We start from the raw sequence: 24,166 nt of genomic DNA, 5'->3' as shown, positions 1-24,166 counted from the left end.
TGTTTTTATATACAGGAAATTTTTTTAAAATAATACAAAACTTTTGGCTTAAAAAAATCAGTTATATTGGTTTGTATTTGAGAGCTATTAGCTGTAAAGAGTTTCTTGTCAGAACAAATTTGACCAAATCTGCCAGGATTATCAATGTTTGACATCTCCAAATATTTATATAAGATTTCTAATGCTTTTTCTGCATTATATTTTGGCAATCTTTCCAAAGTCTCTTTACAACTCTTCTCTCCTTCTATTTCCAAATAGCAGGAAGAGTACACAGGAACAATGTCATCGTCAGTGAGCTCTTCTGAAACTAGTGATTCATTATCCATACGCACCATATCCTCAAAAGCTAGCTGCTGGCCATATTCGTTGCTACTTTTAATTATTTTCAGTACTATTGTTTTTATTTATTTTTTTACTTTATTCTCATTTTAGTATTTGTTAATTGAAATATTAAATTTATCACTAGAGATTAATTCATATTGTGCTGATCTAGCTTATATATTATAGTAGCCTCCTTAATTTCCTAATAGTCAAAATTGTAACTAATAAATCTTATTTATTTCTGGCATCATTTTTATACGTTATTTTGGTACCAACTAATAGATGTAATCATCTAGTCGGACCATATTCGATGTAATTTTCTAAATGAATAAGTCCAAAAAATAAAATACAACAAGTAGTAATAATCTGGTCCCATTCTGCAAGAGCTACACAGTTCTCTGCCTCCTCTCATAATCCCTCAAGTTCAAACTTTTCACTGTATTAATCCAAAAATAGCTTTTATTTGTTAGCAGCTGTTAATGAATTACACTTTCATCATAACATTTTGTGCTCTTTTTCAATTATTTATTCTACAATATCTTAGATAGTACTGAAAAGCAAAGCATGTGCTGAAGAAATTTAAATATTTGTAAACAAACGCATCGTGACCTGTCTAGACATAATAAATCATCTTACTTAACAGGTTATTGAGTCACTAAGCCTCAATTATAAAGGTAAACATCGAAAAGATCTAAAAAAACAAATCTGAATAAATATTTAAAAATTTTCAGTAACAGAGGTATTTCAACAAAAAAGTGTTTATCAATTTAAATACATAATACATGCATTTACGCAGCATACATATTTATTATTATATTATATTATGCATATCTATTATTTATTTTTTTATGACCAGGCTGTTAAACGCCCTTTCAAAACTAACAAACAAACAAAAAAGTGTCAGGACCTCTTTGTATCTTCTCAAATATCCAGGTCCCACTTAACCAGGTTACACTGTATATTATAAGAAAATTATTTATTTTTTGTTGAAATAAATCAAATTTTTTAAACCCCTCATTTGTAACCTACCAGTTTAAGTTTCTGTTTAAATAAAAATATTCTTATTTCAATTGGCTGTTTTAAATTATATGTATCAATTTTGAATAAAATAGAAAATTAAAAACCACCCAATTTTGGTATATTATTTTATTCTATATGAAGAGGTTATTAGAATTAACAGATCCAATTCATTACTATTATTTTTTAGAAAAATAATTAAAATCAATAATAGATACATATTTATTTATTTTTATCTTCAACTTAAAACTATTTAAATTTTAAAAAAGAAAACTCTTGAAGGAATATATGTATGATATAAAACAACCCCCAATTTTTGGTGATTTTTATAATATAATAGGAATACCAGAAAAAATCCAACTAATAAAAAAAACACCATATTGGAAAAATGAAAAACACTTTTTTTTTTTATCATATCTTCAAATACCTATTATTTTTTATAAATATCCTTTTTGCATCAAACAGGTTATCAGAACTGAATGATTGATACAAAATTATATTCTCTGGCTGTGAAAAGAGAAAGAAAATGTATTGTAGTTATAAGAGAATTCAATGAAAAAACCAACTAGCTCAATCCATAATAATATTAAAGTTATTTACCAGAAAGATATTATTGAAGTAATAAACCCCCTTCTATCCACCATTTTCCAGAGAGAACCGGATCAAGCACCACTGACAAGTTGTTTTTACTACAAATGTTGTACAGGGCTGGTATCTTTTGTTCCCTAGCTTCAAAATACACCAAATGCTCACCAAAATTTTAAAGATAGAAAATATATTCAAATAGCACTAATTTTATATTGGATAAAATTTCAGGTTTATTTTTTCATTCATATTATTAGAACTAAATTATCGGTACTATTGCACATTTTTTGTTTTTTTACATCACAAAAATCTGGTCTCAATCTGTAATAATGGTGTTAAAAAAATGAAAAATTGTCAACACATTTCATGTGTACACTAACCACTCAGGTGAAGGCCTAAAACTTAGGACAACACAATCTAAATAAGTTTTCACTTAGTGAATTTTCTTCAGATTCCTTCCTCCCTCTTTCTACTTGACTGTATACTTGTATTACATCAACAGTCAACTTTATTCACATCATTCATGGGTGAAAATTTTTCATTTACATTTAAAAGTATCTTTAGCTACTATTAAGATAGACAGATATGTTATAAGGAGTTACTAATTATATTTAATTAAATCAATCTTTTTTTATGACTTGGAATTTTTTATTGGAAATAGATTGATAGGTATTATTTATTAGAACTTGTACAATACATCTTACTTTACATTATATCTCAGATTTCAAAGATTATCATGCGGTCTCAATATTCTTAAATGACAGAACAACTTAAATACATTATGTGGACAGTTTATACCAATGAATATGTTTGCTATTTAAATATAAATTGAGATAAAAATGTTTACATAATTTAAAAAAAAAACTAATTGAACTGATGTTATTAAAAAATAACACACTCCACTCTTATCGGACTTATGCATGTTTCTTTCTACACAGAAGAGCAGAACCCGTTTTCACCTCATTAACTTCAAAGATAACTTATGAAGGATTTCCAAATATTTAAAAGTCACCTACTTCAAAAATCTTAACATTTTTGATCTAACCTATGTGTAAGACTGAGATTGAAAGCAATAAGTATAATTTTTTTTTTTTTTTAATTATTTATTTAATGTAATTTACAACTGTACAAAATAATACAATAGGTAAATATGTAGTATGTTTCATATACACTTGAAAATCTTGGGAAGGAACCACCCATTGGTGGTACTTCAAACATTAATTTAAATTAGAAGGTCCCGTGGTCATCTTCTTTTCAGACACCTCAGAGGATTATCAGGGATTGTTAAGGATGAAAGATAAAGAATTAATGGGTTAGGATGGTTAAGGAGTTTCGAATGAAAAGACGCATATCTGTTTTGGGACAATTCTGCAACGAATGGGATGTTAAGGTCTTTGTGAATGAGTTTATTTGTGACGTAATAAGGAGCATCAAGGAATTTACGTAGGATTTTGGATTGTAACGATTGGATGCGGGAAGAATTTGATGGTTTGGTGGAGCCCCAAAGCTCAATTCCATATGTCCTAATTGGTCTGATTGTAGGGTATACTAATTTTTTGTAGTGAATGGGAAGTTGTGTGTAGAGTGTTTGTCAAGTAAGTGTTGTAGCAATCGGAATCTACAAGCAGTTTCTTGTCGTTTCAGTCTTGTGGGTGGATTCCAAGTAAGTCTCTTGAAGTATAATTTAATGAATAATTATAAATGTTTGAAATTTCCGTAATAAAATAAGAATTTTAAGAGGAACACTTATATTATTTTACAAGTAATATAAGTTTTCAGAAAAGGTGAAAGTAAAAATTAGTAACTCCTAAAGATTAATCACAAAAGGGAGTACAAAAAAAAAACCTATGCAAGAACCCGTATATTATTTAACTTCTTAATATTTTTCAGCTAAATTCAACGATGATAAGAATTCTATAATTTTATTTGAAACCCAAACTGTGGTCAAAGATGTTTGTTAAGAAAATTGCCAGGGGTCAAGTGGGATTCAAACCAGAACATCTTAGGTTTTAATTTTGCAATAGGAAAAAAAAACATTAAAAATTGTACTACATAATTCAAACTACAATGTACATAAAGACTAAAAAATTATTTAAAATTTACGAAAATCAAATAGAATGGAAATATTGTATTAAGCCATCAGAAATTATTCACTACACTATCACATGCACTGTGGATAAGTGAAAATTCTGGAATCAACTTTTAAATTCAAAATAGCTACTTATTTCTTTAGGAAACAAATAATGTTATATTAAGGATAAAAAAATCGAAGATAGAACATAAAATTAAGCTAAAAATTAAAATTTTCTTTTCTTAAAGAGGGAGTACAAGCCCCTTTTTGAATCCATCAATGGTACCTACAAACCGACTATAAATCAAGAATCTATTTAAAATTATTCATAATATAAGGATGATTTTTAAAATAAAGTAAGTCGGTTTGGGTATTTCTTCAACATAAAGTTATTTTTCCATCCATAACATTTAGGCTGATCAGGCCTTCTTCAGATATAACAATGTGTGTTGTGCGGAATAATGGAAGTGTCATGACTTAGTTCCATTGCTGCATGACATAGGCCTTGTTCTTAACTGGACAAACCTAGTGCAATGAGGTAACAGTGATGACTGCTTAGTTAGGCTGAGACATAATCATACATAAGGAATGTAATTAACAGTTCTAATTGCACATTTGAAAATTGGAAAATCAATAAGGACACAATAAATACTAAGCAACCATGTTGCTACCCTTATCCAGTTTGGACATGACCTTAGTCATATCCACAAATTACAGATTGTTGTGCCTGTAGTATATATAAAATATGATTCTCTCCAAAAATTCATAACTTCTTAAAAATGTTGCTCCTCCGAAAATTTTAATGGCACACATTTCCCCACTGTTAGCCACCCCTGTGGGTAGGTACAAAAATGAACTTTTTAAGTGGTATAGATATTATTATTACAGTAAACAGTTTCTGGTAGTCTACAAATACTCCAACTATACCTAATAATAAGGTACAAATTGCGGGTAGAACAACCAACAGATATCTAGCCAGAGGGTGATCAAAATAAAACAGTTCCACCATATAAAGAAAATCAATCTGTACAGCCAATTAACATCCACTTCAGATTTGAGAATACCAAGAGCTGTCCCACCAACCTTTACCATGGCCTCAGTATGGATCTTAATTAGAATAAAAACCGAATAATACAAGTTAAATTGTATAACAGAAACTTGTATTTAGCATTGTTTTAGAACATTAATCAAATCTATTGAGTATATTAGACCGACAACATTTTATACCAACTTCAGGAATTATTAATAATTAATTGTTAAAATATAATTAGAAGATTCAGACTTCATCACGTTAGAAATTAGTTTATCAAAATATATCCAAACAAAATGCAGCATGTCTTACACCAACGTTCTAAAAAGATGTAAAAAAGAGCACATCACTCCAAGATACCCATACACTTACTCATAAGTAGATTTTTGCACGTCTTAGAGTGATGTACTATCTCTGACTGATCTTTTTAGTTGTTTAGTTGAAATATACAATATACTGCATTTTTTCAATGTGTAGTGATTTCTATCTGATGATACCAGGCAAAACATCGATCGGTGATTTGTTTACCAGTATCTTAGTAATTTAAGGCATTGTGAATTGAATGTTCCAACTGTGTTTTAACAATTGATTTGTATCTCTCCCAGAGCTTTACTTTTTAATATTCATCATTAATTAATTGAGCTGGTGAAAACAATAAAAATTTACAATATATTGTAGTGATATTTTGCATATATTGAAAAATAGGATTGATACTGGCTGATTTAAAAAATTTGCATTTAGTATGTATTATCAATACTCTATATTCATTTGTACTATGTTTCGGGTTTCTTCATATTCATGTACTTATATACCTCATTTTGTAAAGTGCATCCATTTCTTCTTGAAATATTGTCATGTTGTCAAATTAATTAAAATTCACAACACATTGTACGTTACACAGAAACAATGTGTTGGACACAAATCAATTGTTGGAATACAACTGGATGATTCCAAGCCAAATATACCATTTAGTGTGAAAAATTCAGTCAATTAGGTTACTCCGTCAAGAAGGAAATAAATAAAAATAGTAAAATGATAAATAGACTGAATCTGACCTTTGATTCAAAATTCTTTGAGATGTAATCAGCATCAATCCTCCTGCAACCTTGGATTTCTTCACTAAACCCCATCCTGGAAGACAAAAATAAAAATTTTGTTTTGTTCATTTAATGTATATATATATATATATGTCATTAAACATTAATTTTATGGAGAACTTTCTTTCAAAGAAAGACAAAAAACCTAGAAGAAAATAGATTTGTTTAAGCTATAATGAACAAATCATAAAAAATGAAAAAACGATGATGTTCATAATGGAGTTGACAACTTCATATTTTTCATTGTATATTCATAATTCAGAGCCGCTGAGGAACAAGCTTTTAAGGAATGCTCTTTAAAAATGTACAAATCTATATCAAAAATAAAATTCCATTCATTAAAATTTAAATCAAGAACCCAAATTTGAATGTTGGTAAAATAAAACATTTTATTAATGATTACAACTACATACACTGGTGGATCTGATTATGTTTTTTAAATTGAAAAGTGAAGATAATAATGAAAATATTAAATTTAAAGTAAAAAAATATTGTAATAGTTTCTTGAATCTGACGGACGTTAAAAGTGCCAAGGTTTATCAATATGAAATGTTAATTTTTCAGGATATTATTAATTAAACATAAATCAATGGAATATAATTTTATTCAATAATCAGAATAGGTTAAGGTTTTATGAATTACTTCAAGATCCTGAAAATAACAATGTACTACGAAAGCAATAAAACAAAGTCTTTTTAAATTTAAAAAAACTTGGCTTTATTCCTATCTTATTTGAAAATAATAAAAGAAGCAATCACTACTTCACCATTAAGAGTCAAATAAATATCAGCCATTTTCTACAAACCAGTTTTATATAATAAGTAAAATTTAGATTTATAAGCAAATTTCAATTTAGATAGTAACTTACACATATTATAGACTACATATCTTAATTTACCAAAACTTATTTGCACTTAAACAGAAAATTTGGGCCGGCAAAACACATCCATATAAATGAATTAAAAAATCACAATTCAAAGTTCTTTAAAAATTGAGAACAATGATCCACTGTTTTTCTATATTAAATCATAAACAAATGACAAATACATCACAATCACACAGACCCTTTCATCCTGTCCATTGCTCAGTGGACCATAATCTACACTTGGAAGAATGGTCCAAAGATTTTGGTGCTAGTCATTATTTGATGAGTAAAACCTAATTTTGTGAGAGAGAAAATTATTTTAACTAACTATGAAAATAAAGGCAGATATTGGCAGAACAAAACAATACTGGAATATAAATGAAATTTTTAAACATTTGCCATAATATCACTTAATCACTACTTCAATCTATTATCCAAGGATAAAGAAGAATATGTTTGTATGATATTGAATATGTATTTATGAGTTGAATAGATTTAAAACTCATACAATTACCTCTTGGTAGGAATGAATTTTCATATTATTGATTATAAGAAAGACTACACAAGAAGTTTAACAATAATTACGAATGCGGAACAAAGCCAATCCCGAAACTTAATTATGACCAATGAGTATCTTAGCCACCAAAAGTTATCGAAATTCTCATCTTAATTCGATTTGTTTTGAATGTAAACAAAAAGGGGGAAAAATCTGAAATGGAAAAATGATAAAAGAAATTTATTAATTAAATAGGTAAAATGTACCAAATTTATATTTATAAATAATTCTCTCTCTATATATATATGATATTTAATATAGGGTGTTTGAGTAGCGGGAAGTACTAAATAGGTCGATCATGATCGACCGGTCTTCTGCAAATTGATCTTTGATAGAATGCTGACAAGACGAGATATTCTCGTAAGAGAACTTGATCGACTTATGTAAATATTATTAGTATTGGAAAAGAAATTTTACTTTTACAACATCATTTAACTTAATAGTCCATATCCTACATTCTTACTTAAGAATCATCATATTGTTTGGGAAAGAACTATTACAAATGTTTGTTGTAAACTTATGGGAGGAAATTTGTAATCAATGACACCTATAATAAAATAAAACTTGACCTATACCGTTTCTATTGGTACTTTTAGATTATTCAGTATCAATAATAAAATATATTCGTTCAATACCCTTACTCAACAATTTATTAAATCGGCTTAAAAATATGTGGATTTTATATTATTTACTTTACATAATTATTTATATTCCTATAGGAATTATTTCACTTTTGAGAATTGGCACTACTGTTACGATTGAGCCATATTCTCAGTCCTTAAATCGGTTGGCCTTTTTTAGTGTGTTTTATATTACAATTTTTTATTCAAAGTAATATCTTATTGTTCATTGTAAGATATAATAAAATTAAGGATTATAATACCAGACATTAATATTTGAGGTAAATAAAGCATTCAAATACAACTATGTGGCAAGAATACATAAAATAAATGATTTTTCAAGAACTATGTAAAGGCAAATATTCTTTAATTTAATTTTTCAAATGCTTGTGTTTTTTTATTTTTAGACAATTGTTTCAATTATAAACAATATCATAGTATGTTTTGGGGCAAAAGCAGTTTATTTTGTTAATTGTGAACAAGGTTCAAGAAAAGATTAATTTTTTAACTTTACTTTGAGATTTTACTTATTAATATAATGATACATTTTATCATACCTTTATTAGTCTTAGTCATTGCTAATTAAAATAGTTCATTTATTTTGTAAGTTATATGCCAACTTCATGTAGTTTTCATAGCGAAGAGGAAATGCAAATAAGCTCACTAAGATCTCCTATAACTAGTGCTACCACTAGTCATATAAGCACCTTTAAGGCAGATAACCACATGAGTACCTTAAAGGCATATATGTATGTCAGCATCTTTAAGGCATATAAATTTATCAAATAAAGCTACATAAACCTAAATATTTGAGGTAATTGATCATGAAATAGGCTTGCTTATCAAATTTCAAAGCTTACTGTAAGTTCATGATGAATTTCTTTTTTGCTTAAATTATCAGAAGATTCTGAAATTGTTTGTTAGTTAGGCTTTATGTTAAATTGTACATTTATTATAATTTTAATGAAAACAATTTATGTTGTAATTTTTACAAAAAAAATTTTTGTTAAGAGTTGAAAATTAATACGTTTAGTTTTTTATCTTATACTAATTCAGTATCCTATTTACTATTGTAATTTATTTCCCAGATTTAAATTGATCATACAGGTGAAGATATTGTTTACCTGTGCTGGCTGATTGTTATTCCATCTGATATTCTTCTGGCAGATCTTTACTTCCGAGATGTGGGTTTTGCTATTTAAGGTCAGTGTTAATTAGAAAATTAATGAAATTATTTAGTTTGTAATCATCAATATGTAATGTAATTATCTTTATTTTTTATAATTATCTTATATAACCTAAACTTAAAGAAATAAAAATTTTATTTATCTTACATTCATTGAGGAAAGTTGTTTATATTGTTTTCCAATCAATACTAAGCTTATTTTCAGCAATTAATTGATGGAAATTTCAAGATAAAAAAAAAATAGTTGTCGCATATAAAATTTTATTTCTAAGAAATCTGATACACCCTTACAACTTTATCTTTATTTTCTTAAAATGGCCAATGTTGTGGACATACTTTCATTCTGATGATCTTCATTCAATACCTATACCTATATACCTCTTGACTGCTCATCAAGGCTCCTTTATTATGGTCTCAACTTCCTGGATAGTATGACACTGGTTCCCAAATTGTGTATGCCAAGGTTGCTGCAAGCAAAGCCTACTTTCTCATAATATTAACAAATACACAGTGCTTTTCAGTGTTAAGTTCCATTGTTTTCTCTTCTTTTCCTACATATATAACCATTTTAGAAATAACTGTGCTGCAAACATTTTTCGGCTTGGACAAGGTTGTTGTCATATCAACATAATCCCTTTCCTCTCCAAATTCATTTCTGAAAGAAATAAGGAAACTTTTATCACATTTGTCTAGAAATTTCCAAATTTTTCGTTTATATTGTTATGTTGTATATGTTATAATAAGGATGTAAATATGTGATCAAAATCAAGGTTGTAATTAATTATAAATTGGTCCTGAAAATGATGAATATATTCTGAAATTAATGTGGTTTTCTTATTAGAAGGCACAAATTTATTGTATTTTATGTTTTATTTTCTTCCTTCTAGGTTATTTAGTAGCATTCTTACTTTCTTTTATTTTTTATTATTTTTACAATAATGGAATATTATTTCCAATGTTTTGGAGTGTGCCTTTGTAACCAATTTCATAGTAGATGGGCAGACAGCCACTATGTCAGAAGGAATACTCTATTAATTTAAAATTAATGAAATGAAAAATAAAAGGTTTAAGTAAGATGGTTAAAAACAAAAAAAAAAGTAAGAAAACTTATTAGTTTTGTCCTTTTCTTGTGATCTGGCTCTATAACATTTTGGAATGACTTGGCTGTTTTTGATGAAACTTAATTTTTCTTTTTGGCTGACTTTAAATTCTTTTGGAACTGATCGGCCCCACAACTTCTTTCTGGGTATGTTGTGGTGTTTAAGTTTTTCTTATTATTTATTATATGTGGTCTGACTAAAAATGCATGGTCACCCATACACATTTATATTAATGGTCTTTTTCTCCCTCTTAATCAATCCCAAAATCTTTTGATTTTTAAGTACATATACCTTTCTTTCCCGCCTTCTGACCTATTAACAGCCACATAAAAAACTGATGAAGGATTTAAGGGTGAAACGAAAAAGAACAAAAAATCAATGTATAAAGCTCTATGTTTGATTTAATTTTCTAATTTTTTGTAGCTAAGACCAATGAAGAAAGGAATTCTGCTGTTTTGTATAGAATCCAATTAAGATTTGAATTTAAACATTTTCGATTTAGTTCTTTATTTAAAAAAATGCACTTCCTATATAATTTATAAAATGATTATTCCATATCATTTCATCCATTTTCTACCATCTATATGTCTTCTTATTAGTTTATGATATATTGATATGTACATAAATTATTTCTGCTTGTCAATACTTTTTCTTCTATTTCTTTGACCCTAAGGCTCCTTAGCAAAACTTTTAATTCCTGTATTATTATTCTAAAGAAACATGTCCTATTATAAATAAAGAATTCATTGATTGTTAACATATATGTATTAACTCAATAAGCGTAGGACTTAATAAACCCTGCCTTAAGGATTAAGGTTTGTGTCATTAATCCACACAGGTCTGGGGAGTCTTGTGGATTGATCAGGGGCAAATGAAGTTGGTTTTTACTTTGAAAGTATTTTATACATGTTATTTCTAAACTCTGTCCTTGGCTTTAATTTTCATGTTTTTACTAATTTTGTTTTTAAATTTAGTAAATAATAATTTACTGCTAGAATATTGTATTACTACAGCTTAACGTGTTAAGTAACTGATTTACATACATTGATATTTAGTTTGCTTTCCTATTTATTGGATGTATTACAGTTTTAGTTTGGGTTATACTGTCATAGAGAGTTTAAGTTGCTACCTAAGTTGCCGCCACGTACTAACCAAGGTGGGAGTGTTAAGATTCATTGTTCAGGACTGCCGAAAAATGAATGTTGACTGTCCCAGGTGAGAATCAAACCCTCAACATTATGAACTGAGTGCACTGGAACCTGTGCCCCAACCCGCACGGCCTTCACATCCCGTAGTATTACCCTAAGGAAAATTTATGGATCTGCCCATGCAGTAACTGGTGCCACCAGTAATTTCAACTGTTCCTACATGCTATGAGAAAGAGCATTTATTTTAATTTGTTGAGTAATAGCCATTACTATGGGGTTATCAGTGGATCGAGAAATGTAAATTATCTTAAGAGTGGGGTAAGAGTCCCTGCAAATCAGGAAGTAATTACTGTTTATTTCATGATTAGATAAAATAATGAGACCATGTTGGCCTAGTGATATTAGTTCTAAGGTTATTGAGAGGCAGTGTTGGAATTATATCGGTTCAATTTATTCTTAGTTCAGTCAATATTTGTTTCATGCCAATTCTGTGAAATAAATTTTGACTCGTCCAATCTGGTAAAGGCTGAACTCCAACTTCTAAGAGTTGCCAGACGTAGGCAAAATGGACTGATAGGCCATTTTCTGAACTAGTTCCCCACAATCAACAGTACTTGCAGGTTAATGTATAGAACTACGAAAAGAAGACATTATTTTATTCATAAAAAAAATTATACAGTTTTATAGTGCTGGTTTTAGGAGGTAATGAAAGTTTGGGGATGGTGAATAAACTTTAAATTTAGCAAATAACTTATTTTAAAATATCAGCTTCCCTGACAAATGGCTAATTTCAACTATAAGTTGTCCATTGAAAAGGACAACATTGATTTTTGTTAATTTAGTAAGTTCATTATGGTCAATGGTCACTCTTTACCTCTCAGAATACACTAATTCTAAACGCCCCTTGTAAGCATCAAGTAGTGGTCTGGATCAACTTTATTTGATACATTTAAAAATTAAAATTTATTATGCATTCTGTTTGTGGTTGCTTTAATTCAGTGAATCACCATATATTTGTATTATTATGGTAAAATTCATTTAGGATCTAAATCAAGTTTGTTGAACTAGTCTCTCATTGAAAATACTCTGAAAAAGATACTTTGGGATTCTAGAATGAACACATTAGTCCTTTATGCATTTCTGCTGTTATCACACCATTGGTAACCATTTTGTGGTTTTAGTTAGTTTAAACTTAGTATTATGATTATTTTTTTAGAATATCCATATTCTACAGTTTCATCTTTTTTTATCATTGTTAAGCTATTATTCATTGTTCTTAGGTACTACAGTGTTAAAACATTATTGTAAAATAAAACGAAAATCTTTTTGTCGGAGGGGAGGGGAGAGTGGGAGAAGCCAGAAATGGATTCAGGGCGGACGAGAGGGGCAATTATCCAGAGCCCCATGGCCTGATGGAGCATTGCACCGTAGAAAAATAAAATAAATATCATTGCTCATATTGCAGACAAATTTGTAGTTTCAGAGGATTCAAGGACTCCCTGTTCATTCGGTAGTCCATTTCTCCTGCCCTAACCCAGGAGGATCCCAATATTAAATCACTCAAAATCCTACGAGACCTTGATCTATGGTTCAGTGTTATGTAATTTACTGTTTTAAAAAATCTTTGTAAATCTTGAATAAAAGTTATTTGTTCAACTACCAAAGTGCTTTCTGATAGCTTCTACTTCCTTGAAGATAAAGTTGATCGTTTTCGATTAAACACAATGAATTTTTATAAATTTTTGGAAAAGCTATTTGTCCAACTAATAATTATTTTTCTGATAGTTTTTACTTCCTTAAAAACGGAATTGATTAAAATTTGATATTATTGGTTACTGATGTTTCTCTGATATATTCAATACTGAAATTGATGAAGTAACTTGACCCTCATATGGAATAAAATTTTTATTTACATATCACAAAGAGACATAAATACTAAACCATACATTTTTTTTCTTCTCATCAATTAAATGTTTTATACTTTGTCTAAAAACAATCTTGTATATAGAGACAAAATTTTATATCGCTACTTAATCTATTTGGAACTAATTTATCCTTACCTTAAGTTTAGTCCATAAAGTTTCTATCTCGATTAATTCTATATTTTTTAGCATTACTTAAAAGAGGTACTTCCATCATCCCCATGTAATATTTTTCTTTTATCACTGAAGTTACAGATCTTTAGAATTTATATAAAGTATTCCAGAGGCTGTCTGTGAGCGGATAATTTATTTTAGGTTCCAGTTGTGTACCAACTCAGGGGTCAGGAAATCCATCTCTAGCACACCTAGCCTTTATAAAGTGGGTTGGTGGATAAACCTAGAGGTGGAGCATGAATGCTGACATCACCTTATGTAACCATTGGTTAAGATACAGTAGGTCCTTACCGGCCTACTGAACCTGAGAACCTTATTGGGTTGTTATGATATTGGTTTATTTTTTTATTTAGATATTTGGCATAGTTCTTAATATGTGGGCGGCTACTCATTTCCTATGACTGATTCCCACATGTGCAAATATATCTATGGATTATTTGGATTAGTTTGTGTAAATTGATCTGACTTTGTGGTAGACTTGTTTAGTGTTAGTTTTCTAAAGATGTTTATTAAAGTGCTTGTGATGCATCCTCACGTTAGTGCTCAGCTCCTTGTTTTAGAACTGCCTAAAGATAAATATTTGTACTCTCCATGTTTTAATTAATTGAGTTTGCCCAACTTACAAAATCAATAATTAGCTCTAATTTAACATTATATAACATGAAATTCTGTCAGCTAGGTGTGAATACTTTTTTTTTTATTCTCGTCAATCATCCATCAATCAACTAGCATATTATACTTATATAAAAGCATATGTCTGCGTAATTGAATAAACATGTATTTAATGAAACTAGTTGAATTTACAGTTTATCTAGTATCATTTGTATGAGCTTTTATTTTCTACCATCTTGTTTCCAAATTTACATTTACATTCATTTCGCCTTTCTTTATTTTCTTTCTTTTTATAGTAAAATAGTTTCGTTCAAAAATAATGGACGACAAAAATCCGATATCTGCTTTGTATAACTGTCTGTAACAAAGAAGCCTGTGCTTACCGACGTTTGTTTCTTTATTTATCAAATATTTGTTGGTATTTTGGATTTGCATAGTGAAATAACAAAGGTGTAGATACAGCTTTAAAATAGATTGAAATCCACGTGGCTCTAGAAAAAAATAAGAAATGAAAGTACTGAGGCCAAAAATATTTATATATATGTGTCTTGTTTACCAGTCATATTTTTCTCAAGTGTGATAAATAGGGATGTCAGTATCTAGATATAAAATAGATAACAGCAAATATTTATCTTTTTTACTAATAAACTACCACTAATCTTCACTTCATATTTAATAATATTCGACTTTCATTTCCATTTCAATAAATTTTGGTAAATTATTAAAACTATTGCATTTGAACCTTAATTTATCCAAACACTATGTGAAAGTAAAAATGGCTGTATCATCATCCACATATGGCAGTTGTTTGTGAGAGCTAGAGCTTCTATCTCCAAATTCAATTCTGTCAAATGATATATATATATCTATATATATCTGTTAAAAGTTGTCACTACTCTTCTAACAATGGGGTATCCAGTTTTCTTACTTTGTCCCACTTCTTATTGTAAACTATTGGTGTATAGAGTTCTATTTGTAGTTTTTATTTTTTCATAAACATCTTTCTTCATAAAGAAGGGGAGGAAAAAAGACGTTATATTGTACTCATGAAGGAAATAATAACATTCACTTGATATTAACCTTTTGCACTCGAGGGCTCCAGAGCAGAGCCATTTAAACTTTTTCTTTAAACTCGAAGGCTCCGCTATGGAGACAATGCAAATAATTTTCAGTCCATAACATAAGGACAAGGACAAATCGTAAAAACTATTGTGTATAAGATATTTCGCTTTTAGTGACAAATGACGGTCGCAGCTCGTGGGTTATTAACCTGGTAATATCAATGAAAAACATTTCAAGTGCAAAGCGTTAATATTATACTTAATGGATTGTAAAATGAATCCTTTCAATCAAACTGCTTTTATTTAATAAAAAAATTGAAGCCTTGTGGTAACATTTGACTGTAAGTTATGCATTTAATAATGTAGTGATATTTTGTCTATATGGAAATATATGATTGATACTGGCAAGTTTAAATGTGCACCGGTGGTAGAAGAAATAATGTTGTTGTTTTTGATGGATAAAAATGGTGAGTATGAATAGACTTGGAGGGGTTATGGCTGTATTAAGCTTTGGACTTTGCCTAAGTTGGCTATAGTAGGTGTTCTTGAACAGTATAGACCTGAAGTGTCCACTGAAAGACATATTAAAAAAATGTTTTAAGTGAATTAGAGTACTTTCCAAAATGATTGGTTTTGGTTTGAATCAGAATAATGAAGAATGAATTTGGTCCATAAGATGAGGAATTGGGCTGTAATACCAAAATAAGTATAAACAACTCTTAACGTAAGCATAGTGTTTTAAATTTTCCTTAAATTTGATTTTTTACGTGTCTGGATTAATTTATTTATATAAGAAATTGTTTTCCTTGTGAAAGGAATATGTTTTATAAATATTTCATTTCAAATTTTTTTTTCTGGGATAGTAATAAAAAAAAAAAATAAAAAGTAAATATAATAAAATAGAAATAAATATAATAAAATAATAATTTTTGTATTGGAAAAAGTCTAAAACATGAATTTTTATTTAGTTTATTCATGTTGAAATTGCAAAGGTAATATAATTAAATATTTTTTGTTTTTTTATTTTTCTATATAAACAAAAAATTGTAGTCAGATGTTACCTTTTTTTTATTCTTTAAAAATAAATTAATAACAAACCTATTAGTAGTAAAATTTATGTATACTGGAGAATTATATATAATGAAAATAACACTACAATATGTCCTATATTTGTATGTACTCCAAGCTTTGGTACAGTCTATAAGAGTTCCCAGTCGAGAAAGTAAACGTAGTGTACACTATTATACTTGGATTACTTCTAGTGCAAAAGAAAACCGTAATTTTTTTTTTATAATTTTAAATGTTCCACTATCACGGCTTTGATATGTAGACAAAAATTCTGAAAAAAAACAAGTTGATATTTGTCTATTGATCATTAAAATATGTGACGTGCTTCTAATTTGAGCTCTGATAGGCTTGAAAGACACATTCTTGCATTAACTTTTTTTTATCATTATTATTTACAATATTGCAATATGAATGCAATGCTAATATAATTCAAAAATTTAACTTTTAGTGAAAACGGATTTCAAAGATTTTTTTTCTCACTAATAAATTAAACAATTAGATGTTGATTTATAATTATGTATTTTTCATTTACTTTTTTAATTAATTAAGGGGCCTGGACGGTATTTTCTGAAATTTTTCCTCTCCCTGAAAATATTTGGTTGAATTGACCTCTCAAAATTGTGTTATGTAGATAAAAAATGTGAAAAAAAGTTGATATTTGTCTATTGATCATTATAATATGTGACATGCTTCTAATTTGAGCTCTAATAGGCTTGAAAGGCACATTCTAGCATTAAACTTTTTTTTTTTATTATTTACAATATCGCACCATGAATGCAACGCCAAGATAATTCAAAAATTTAACTTTCAGTGAAAACAGATTTCAAAGATTTTTTTTGTATGAAAAATCTTTTTTTCTTACTAATAAATTAAACAATTAAATGTTGATTTATGATGATGTATTTTTCATTTTATTTTTTAATTAATTAAGGTATCTGGACAGTATTTCCTGAAAATTTTCCTCCCCCTGAAAATGTTTGATTGAATTGACCTCTCAAAATTGTGTTTATTAGTTTTTATAAGTGTAATAACCTCTGAGTAATATTTCATTAAAATTTTCCAACTTTTGGGCGGGGGGGGGATGACTCTCCTATACCTTATAGGTGTGCGCGGTATCCTTTGTTACAGGGAGCACAAAACATAGTACTATGCAGAGGAGGGGGGAGTCCTACTCTCCAATCAGTCGGGTTGAGGGTCAAGGAATATTTTCTCTACAAGGAATTTTATTAAAAAATATACTTTCTAAAACTTATTTTAAACAATTTTAGTGTCGACAATTTTCACACTGTTGCGATACAAAAGAGGTACTTTTTAGGCTATATATTTTTTAGATGAATATTTAAACTTTTCTTCTATCTGCTGTTTTTCAGCAAACTTTTTATGTATGAAATTTTAGGTAAAGTTAAATTTATTTAAATCATAGGCAAGTTTTTTCACCAATTTTTTTTTTTATTTACTTAATGTAATTTACAACTGTACAAAATAATACAATAGGAAAATATGTTGTATGTTTCATATACATTTGAAGATATTGGGAAGGAACCACCCATTGGTGGTACTTCAAACATTAATTTAAATTAGAAGGTTCCATCGCCATCTTCTTTTCTGACGCCTCGGAGGATTATCAGGGATTGTTAAGGATGGAAGATTAAAAATGAATGGGTTAGGATGGTTAAGGAGTTTGAAATGAAAAGACGCATATCTGTTTTAGGTCAAATCTGCAACGAATGGGATGTTAAGGTTTTCACCAATTTTAATTTAATAAATTACTATAAATTATTAACGAGGTGTAAATAGTTGACCGTAGATTTATACTTGAAGAAGTTTTCTGGGGGTGCGGTCAGCAAAGAACAACATAAATAAACAAAACCATATTTATTTATTTTATGCCAACGTTTCGACCTGAGTTTCAGGTCTTCATCAGGGCTATAGAATAAAAGAGATAACAACAACATTTAGAGTAACATACAATTGAGAAGGAATAGTATACAAACAAATTTAGAATTATATAAAATATTGAATTAAATCATAAATGATAAAAAATGATAACTGATAATTGAATAGTACAAAATTTTAATTGATTGATATTTGTGGAATTGTATTTCAACAAATATCAATCAATTAAAATAAATATGGTTTTGTTTATTTATGTTGTTCTTTGCTGACCGCACCTCCCGACAAACTTCTTCAAGCATAAATTATTAACAATTGATATATTACATCTTATTTTTATTTTTACTCAATTTTGTAATACAGTTACAAATTGAGTCAAAATATAGTCGATTCAGCTAATATTAACTTTTTAAGAAACATTAATATCTTAATCTTAAAAGTGTCACAACTTCTAGAAGCACACACTGCTACTGTAGTTTGAACGGTAAGAGATAAACAAACTTGTAAAAGACGGTTTTATTGGTTTAAAAAATGGTCATTGTAATTCTATCCATCGTGGGAGCATGGGGACTCATGGATCCTGAGTCCATAGTGTAAAGATGTCTCTGACTCAAACCTTACAATCTGTCCATCACACAACTCATTTAAATCTTAAAATCACGTTAGGAATGATTATTAATAGGCATATTATTCATAGGTATCCCTTACGACGATTATTCGAACCATATTTGGTCAAAGGGGAATTCGAACCGGCTGGATCATGTTAAATCAGTGAGGAAGGAACGTGGACGAGGTCAAGCCAGCCACAGAATGCTTCCTCTTCCGGAAACTGTTGCCATATCCAACAAGGTCTGTCGCGTATTTCCGGATAACGCATTTGCCTAAAGGGTTCGCAACAAACAAAAAAAATCATCTCAATAAACATATCCGAAGGTAGAACACAAGAACACATACTCACCGACAATATGGCTCCATAATATCATTGCTTTTCCGCATCCAACTGGTCCAGCGGCAGTTCGGATGGTGACTGTATTCTGAGTCATTTTGTCGGTAGTAGTCCGTGTTCTAAGTCCTTGGCATTTCTTCGCAATTTAATACAGGTTAATTTTAAAAGAACATCTTACCACGTCTGATGTAAATAAAATGGAGCGGAATCGCGAACAAAATCGTAGAAAATGGGAACAATTTTTATAATTAACGTTTCATTTCATATTTAAAATTGCAATAAAAAAACACATTTCACTTTCACCTATTTACATATGGAATATATAGTAAGGGCAGGTATTCCAATCATAAAAAAATTCAAATTTGAGTTCTCAACAAAAGTTTTGAGTTCCCCTGATAATAATTACTGGGTAACCAAGAACCGAGAAACAACATAGTCTGTATTTTAACAGCCTAGCTCACAACAAAAAAATCTTATGAAACTGAAATTTTGTATTTTAAGCGGGGACATGCTTGGGATGTGACTGCATTTTTTCGATAAAATCGAATGACTAGAAGTAACACTTTATATCATCAATTGTATATATGTATATATAGTTGACCGTAAAAATTGATATATAAGAAGATGGTCAGGGTTGCGGTCAAAAGAGAAACAAAAATAGTTTACAACTATTTATTTTCCGACGTTTCGCCCAACTGCCCTGCGAAGTTAGCATCCATCAGCCATGGATCACAAGCCATCAGGGCTAAAAAGATAAAAAAATGATACAATGATAAGAATAAAAATACAAAGATGAGATACAATGTTACAAAATGATACAATGATAAGATACAAAATTGTATCTTATCTTTGTATTTTTATTCTTATCATTGTATCATTTTAGCCCTGATGAAGCCCTGCAAAGTGGGGCGAAACGTCGGAAAATAAATAGTTGTAAACTATTTTTGTTTCTCTTTTGACCGCAACCCTGACCATCTTCTTATATATATCATCAATTGTTCACGCTTTGTCGATTTTCTCAATAATGCCTATAACAATCTATATTAAACTCGATATATCGTATTAACTCGATGTGTACAATTAAATGCTCTTAGACCTCAGTCAGGTCTTAAATGAGCAATTTTCAGAATGATATCCTCCGGAGTACCTTTAATTTTTGTTTTGTTTGAAATAATTAGTCATTTCACATGTCTATTAATAATGAAAAATGGATAAATATAAACTATAAAAGGATTTGATAATTAACTTAAGAAGATAAAAGGACAAATATTTTTCCAAGTTGAAAAACATTTTCAGATATAGAAGTAGCAGTGACGTAGCTTGGTTGTCAGCCGCTTACTTATTTAAATATTTAAAATTTAAAAACTTAAATATACAATAATTTTAAACAACCTTTTAGTAAGAACAATCTTATTTATAGTGTATGGTACAGGTTATAAATAAAAAAGTCACGAAATGAAATGGTTCAAATTTTTGCGAGTGTGCCCCCTACTACTCTACGCCTTTGAAAAGTAGTATTATGTACCTTTGAAAAGCCAAGGGTTTTAAACAAAATATTATTTAATATTGAAAACAGTGGAGAATAACGGAAAACGCATAAATACAAGGTCTGTTCTCTTTTGAGATCTGTTGAAATTGGAATTTTATCAGCCAATTGATAGGAGGGTTCATTTGAAAAATTAGTGAAGGTGAATAATATATTTATAGTAATTATTAATTACGTTTTTAATTGTATTTTAAGCTTTATCTAATATGTGGGTTGTATTAATTTTTTTTATACACTCCATATTAACGGGCTCTCCCGCTTATCCGATCGTGTTTCGGTCCCGAATTAGATGGAAAAGCGGGGTTCTACTTTATTTGTTTACTGTTTCTGTTTAAATGCTCAAAAGTTACTTCGTTGTTATTTTATTATAATTAAAAAGAAAAGTTTTTTTTTTTGTTCTTATCTGTTTTTCTCTATCTATGGCCTCTAAACCCCATAAATTATATCTTGTAATGTTATTCTGAAGAAACGTGCCCCAGAATAAATAAAGATTTTATTATTATTGTTATATTTAATAACTGGGTCGAAGTAAAAGTCATTGGGCCATATTTTATACTTGGTAATTATTGAATTAAATTAAATTAATATATCCCTTTATAATGATGCGCAAAAAAGAGATTTATATGCACTAATATATCCAGTAACGAAATCTTGGCTGGGCCATCTTTCTCATTAGGAGAAAGAGTACATAGATCATCTAAAAACACATAGTTTTCAAACATAGTGTTTTTTTTTTTGTTTTTTTATTACATAATTATTATTAATTTTAATATTTTTTGGTATATCATAAAGTATATATAGGAAAAAAAAATTAAAACAAATTAATCTTGAGATCGGGCCTCAGGGTCCGAGGGTTAAACTTGGATTTGCTTTGAATTTTTTATTTATTTTATATTTTGGAGCGGTTTAACGTTTCTCTATTTTCCTCTTTCAGCATTCGATCTTATAAAAATATCTTATTTTTATATTCACACTGCTCTCTTTAGCGACGTACAACAACGTTACGATCTCTTAAGCAGATCATAGCAATAAAAATAATTATAGGGAATCTTAACCATTTTGGCTATTAAGACCGGTACAAAAATTCCTGTTGTCTTTACTAATATTGGTCCAATAAAGATTTTATTTTCTTGTTCATATTATTAAAAAAAATTAATTATCCTTCAAACGAGCATATAGAATATTTTTCCAAGTATTAAAAAAAATAATAAATCGAAATTGAACGGGTTTCCATGAAGCAGTGAAATATTTTAAAAAAGTGCAATAACTTCAATACGCCGTATCTTTGCTAATACTTGTCCAATTTAAACTTTTTTTTTGTTTTGTTGAGAATTTTAAATGGCCATTTGAAAATTTATTTTCTGGACCTAGGAGGCTCTGAAATTGATAGATCTATTAAAAACTGTATATAGAAAATTTTATCCGGTTACAATACTCTTCTTACTTTGATGGTTGTGCTACGCAACACAATCGACCAACTCGTTAAGAGTTAATCATGACACAGACTGACCAACGGCCAAAAATACTTTCTTTTTTTTAGATTAAAGAGACTAGATAGACTTCAAAACGAATAGATCAAATGCAAATTGCACATTGAAAATTACAATACTCTCCTTATTTAATTGGTCCCAAAAGGAATTTTATATAATTGTGATCTGTCTATAAAAAAAAAAGTTTCTATAATGAGGCAGATAAGGTAGGTATAAAGATGAAAATATGTGCGGTATGCACATCACAAAATGATGGAAAAGTTCAACAGTATACCGAACTTGTTTTTTTATTTTTATTAATTAAAATTATTCAATAATTATAACATTGTAAATGTTTAGGGGTGTCTTTTTTTTTGCACGCGACTAAACCCCCACATTATCAATTGTTAAAAGCAAACCAAACGTTATAACCATATACAGTTTTTTAGTCCAATTTGTTTATATAAAAATATAAAATGAAAATATGTAATTTCATTTTCGCACGACTAATCATTTTTTAAAATGTTTACAGAGCCACACACACTATTTTACGAGACTTGGTTATTTGGGTAAAAGGAACCTTAAAACGTGTATTTCCATCAAAAATTCAGATTCAAATTTTTCCAATCGCAACTACTTTTTATAAGCGAAAATTAAAAAAAAAAAATAAAAAATAGCTTCCTACTAAAAAATATTCTTTAAGTATCTTGCTAAAAAGTTGTAACGTAACTAACTTTAAGTTGTTTTTTCACATTGAATATGAATGTGTGAATTCGAAAGAATAAAGTGATGAGGCAATAAGAAAAAAAAAATATGTGGAAAAACAAGATTTATTTATTTAACATATAACCTATATTCCCATCCTTAACATTTTTTGAAGGCTCTTCCAACTTTAAATAGGGATGGACCAAGAGTTCTTTTCTGAGGTCAGATCATATGAACTAATTCAGAGAAGTGCGCTATTTCAAGCCGGTTATTTGTATTGAGTTTACTCTATAGGTAATTAATCTCTCCTAACCAGAGTGGGAGGGTCAAGTTTTCATTTCGTGGGGCTGCCACGAGTAAAACCTTCAATATAATTAAAGGTGTTAATATAATATAAGTCAATCCTCTCCTCCCCCCTCCTCGCAAAGCCGGATTAGAACCGGTACCGCTATTGAATCGAGGTTTATATGGTGACGCTTCAACTCCTTCGGCTTCAAGCTGTCTCTTTAATAATTCAAGCCCTCTGGCTCACTCGAAGGAACTATATCTTATCCATGGAACACCACTTTGCAAAATCACTGTCACGGTTAATTTCATTTGTCATCCGTTTCAATATTATTTTTATCATCTACTTTAGTAATAAATATTTTATTAAATATTTAAATTTTCAAAAATACCAATTAATTCTGGCAGATATGAGCTTAAACAACATATCGCTGATTTGTTCGAATGGGGGCACATCTGACAATTAATTTTTTTTAAAATTTGTATTTGAGATATTCCATAGATTTTACCATAGAATAAAGTTAATTTGTAGCAACTCTAACAGCATTAGATAGCTCTATGGTACTATCTTTGGAATACATCTAATCCTAAATAAAATCAAAACTTTTTTTTTGCAAGACTACCACTATGCAAGCAAAGTAGTGATATATCATGCTAACGATACTTTTCTTTCGAACTTGATCATTCCAATATTGAATGCATATTTAAGGAAATTAATTGATAATTATGTAAGAAATATATGTATATATAGTTGACCGTAAAAATTGATATATAGGAAGATGGTCAGGGTTGCGGTCACAAGAGAAATTAAAATAGTTTACAAGCAACCCTGATCATCTCCCTATACAACACTTACGGGTTATACGTCGATTCTCGTAATAATAAGAGG

At 29.0% G+C, this 24,166-nt stretch overlaps 2 protein-coding genes across 2 annotated transcripts in view; one reads left to right on the top strand and one right to left on the bottom strand.

Annotated features, from left to right (window-relative positions):
- Nucleotides 1–6,155, bottom strand: part of gro (groucho) — a 233,087-nt gene extending 226,932 nt beyond the window's left edge. The window contains exon 1 of the mRNA XM_014420127.3: nt 6,080–6,155. Coding sequence (XP_014275613.1) covers nt 6,080–6,154 — 75 coding nt within the window. The 5' untranslated portion in view covers nt 6,155. The remainder of the gene's footprint in view (nt 1–6,079) is intronic.
- A 3,174-nt stretch (nt 6,156–9,329) lies between these two features.
- LOC106680424 (protein fem-1 homolog CG6966) overlaps nt 9,330–24,166 on the top strand; it is a 188,331-nt gene continuing 173,494 nt past the window's right edge. The window contains exon 1 of the mRNA XM_014420137.3: nt 9,330–9,365. Coding sequence (XP_014275623.1) covers nt 9,345–9,365 — 21 coding nt within the window. The 5' untranslated portion in view covers nt 9,330–9,344. The remainder of the gene's footprint in view (nt 9,366–24,166) is intronic.

The sequence above is a fragment of the Halyomorpha halys genome, unplaced genomic scaffold (genome assembly GCF_000696795.3).
Source record: "Halyomorpha halys isolate HHAL.00 unplaced genomic scaffold, Hhal_1.1 Scaffold261.1, whole genome shotgun sequence".
NCBI classification, from domain to species: Eukaryota; Metazoa; Arthropoda; class Insecta; order Hemiptera; family Pentatomidae; genus Halyomorpha; species Halyomorpha halys.
Note: the sequence above shows the minus strand (reverse complement) of the source record. Positions and strands in the feature narration are given on the sequence as shown.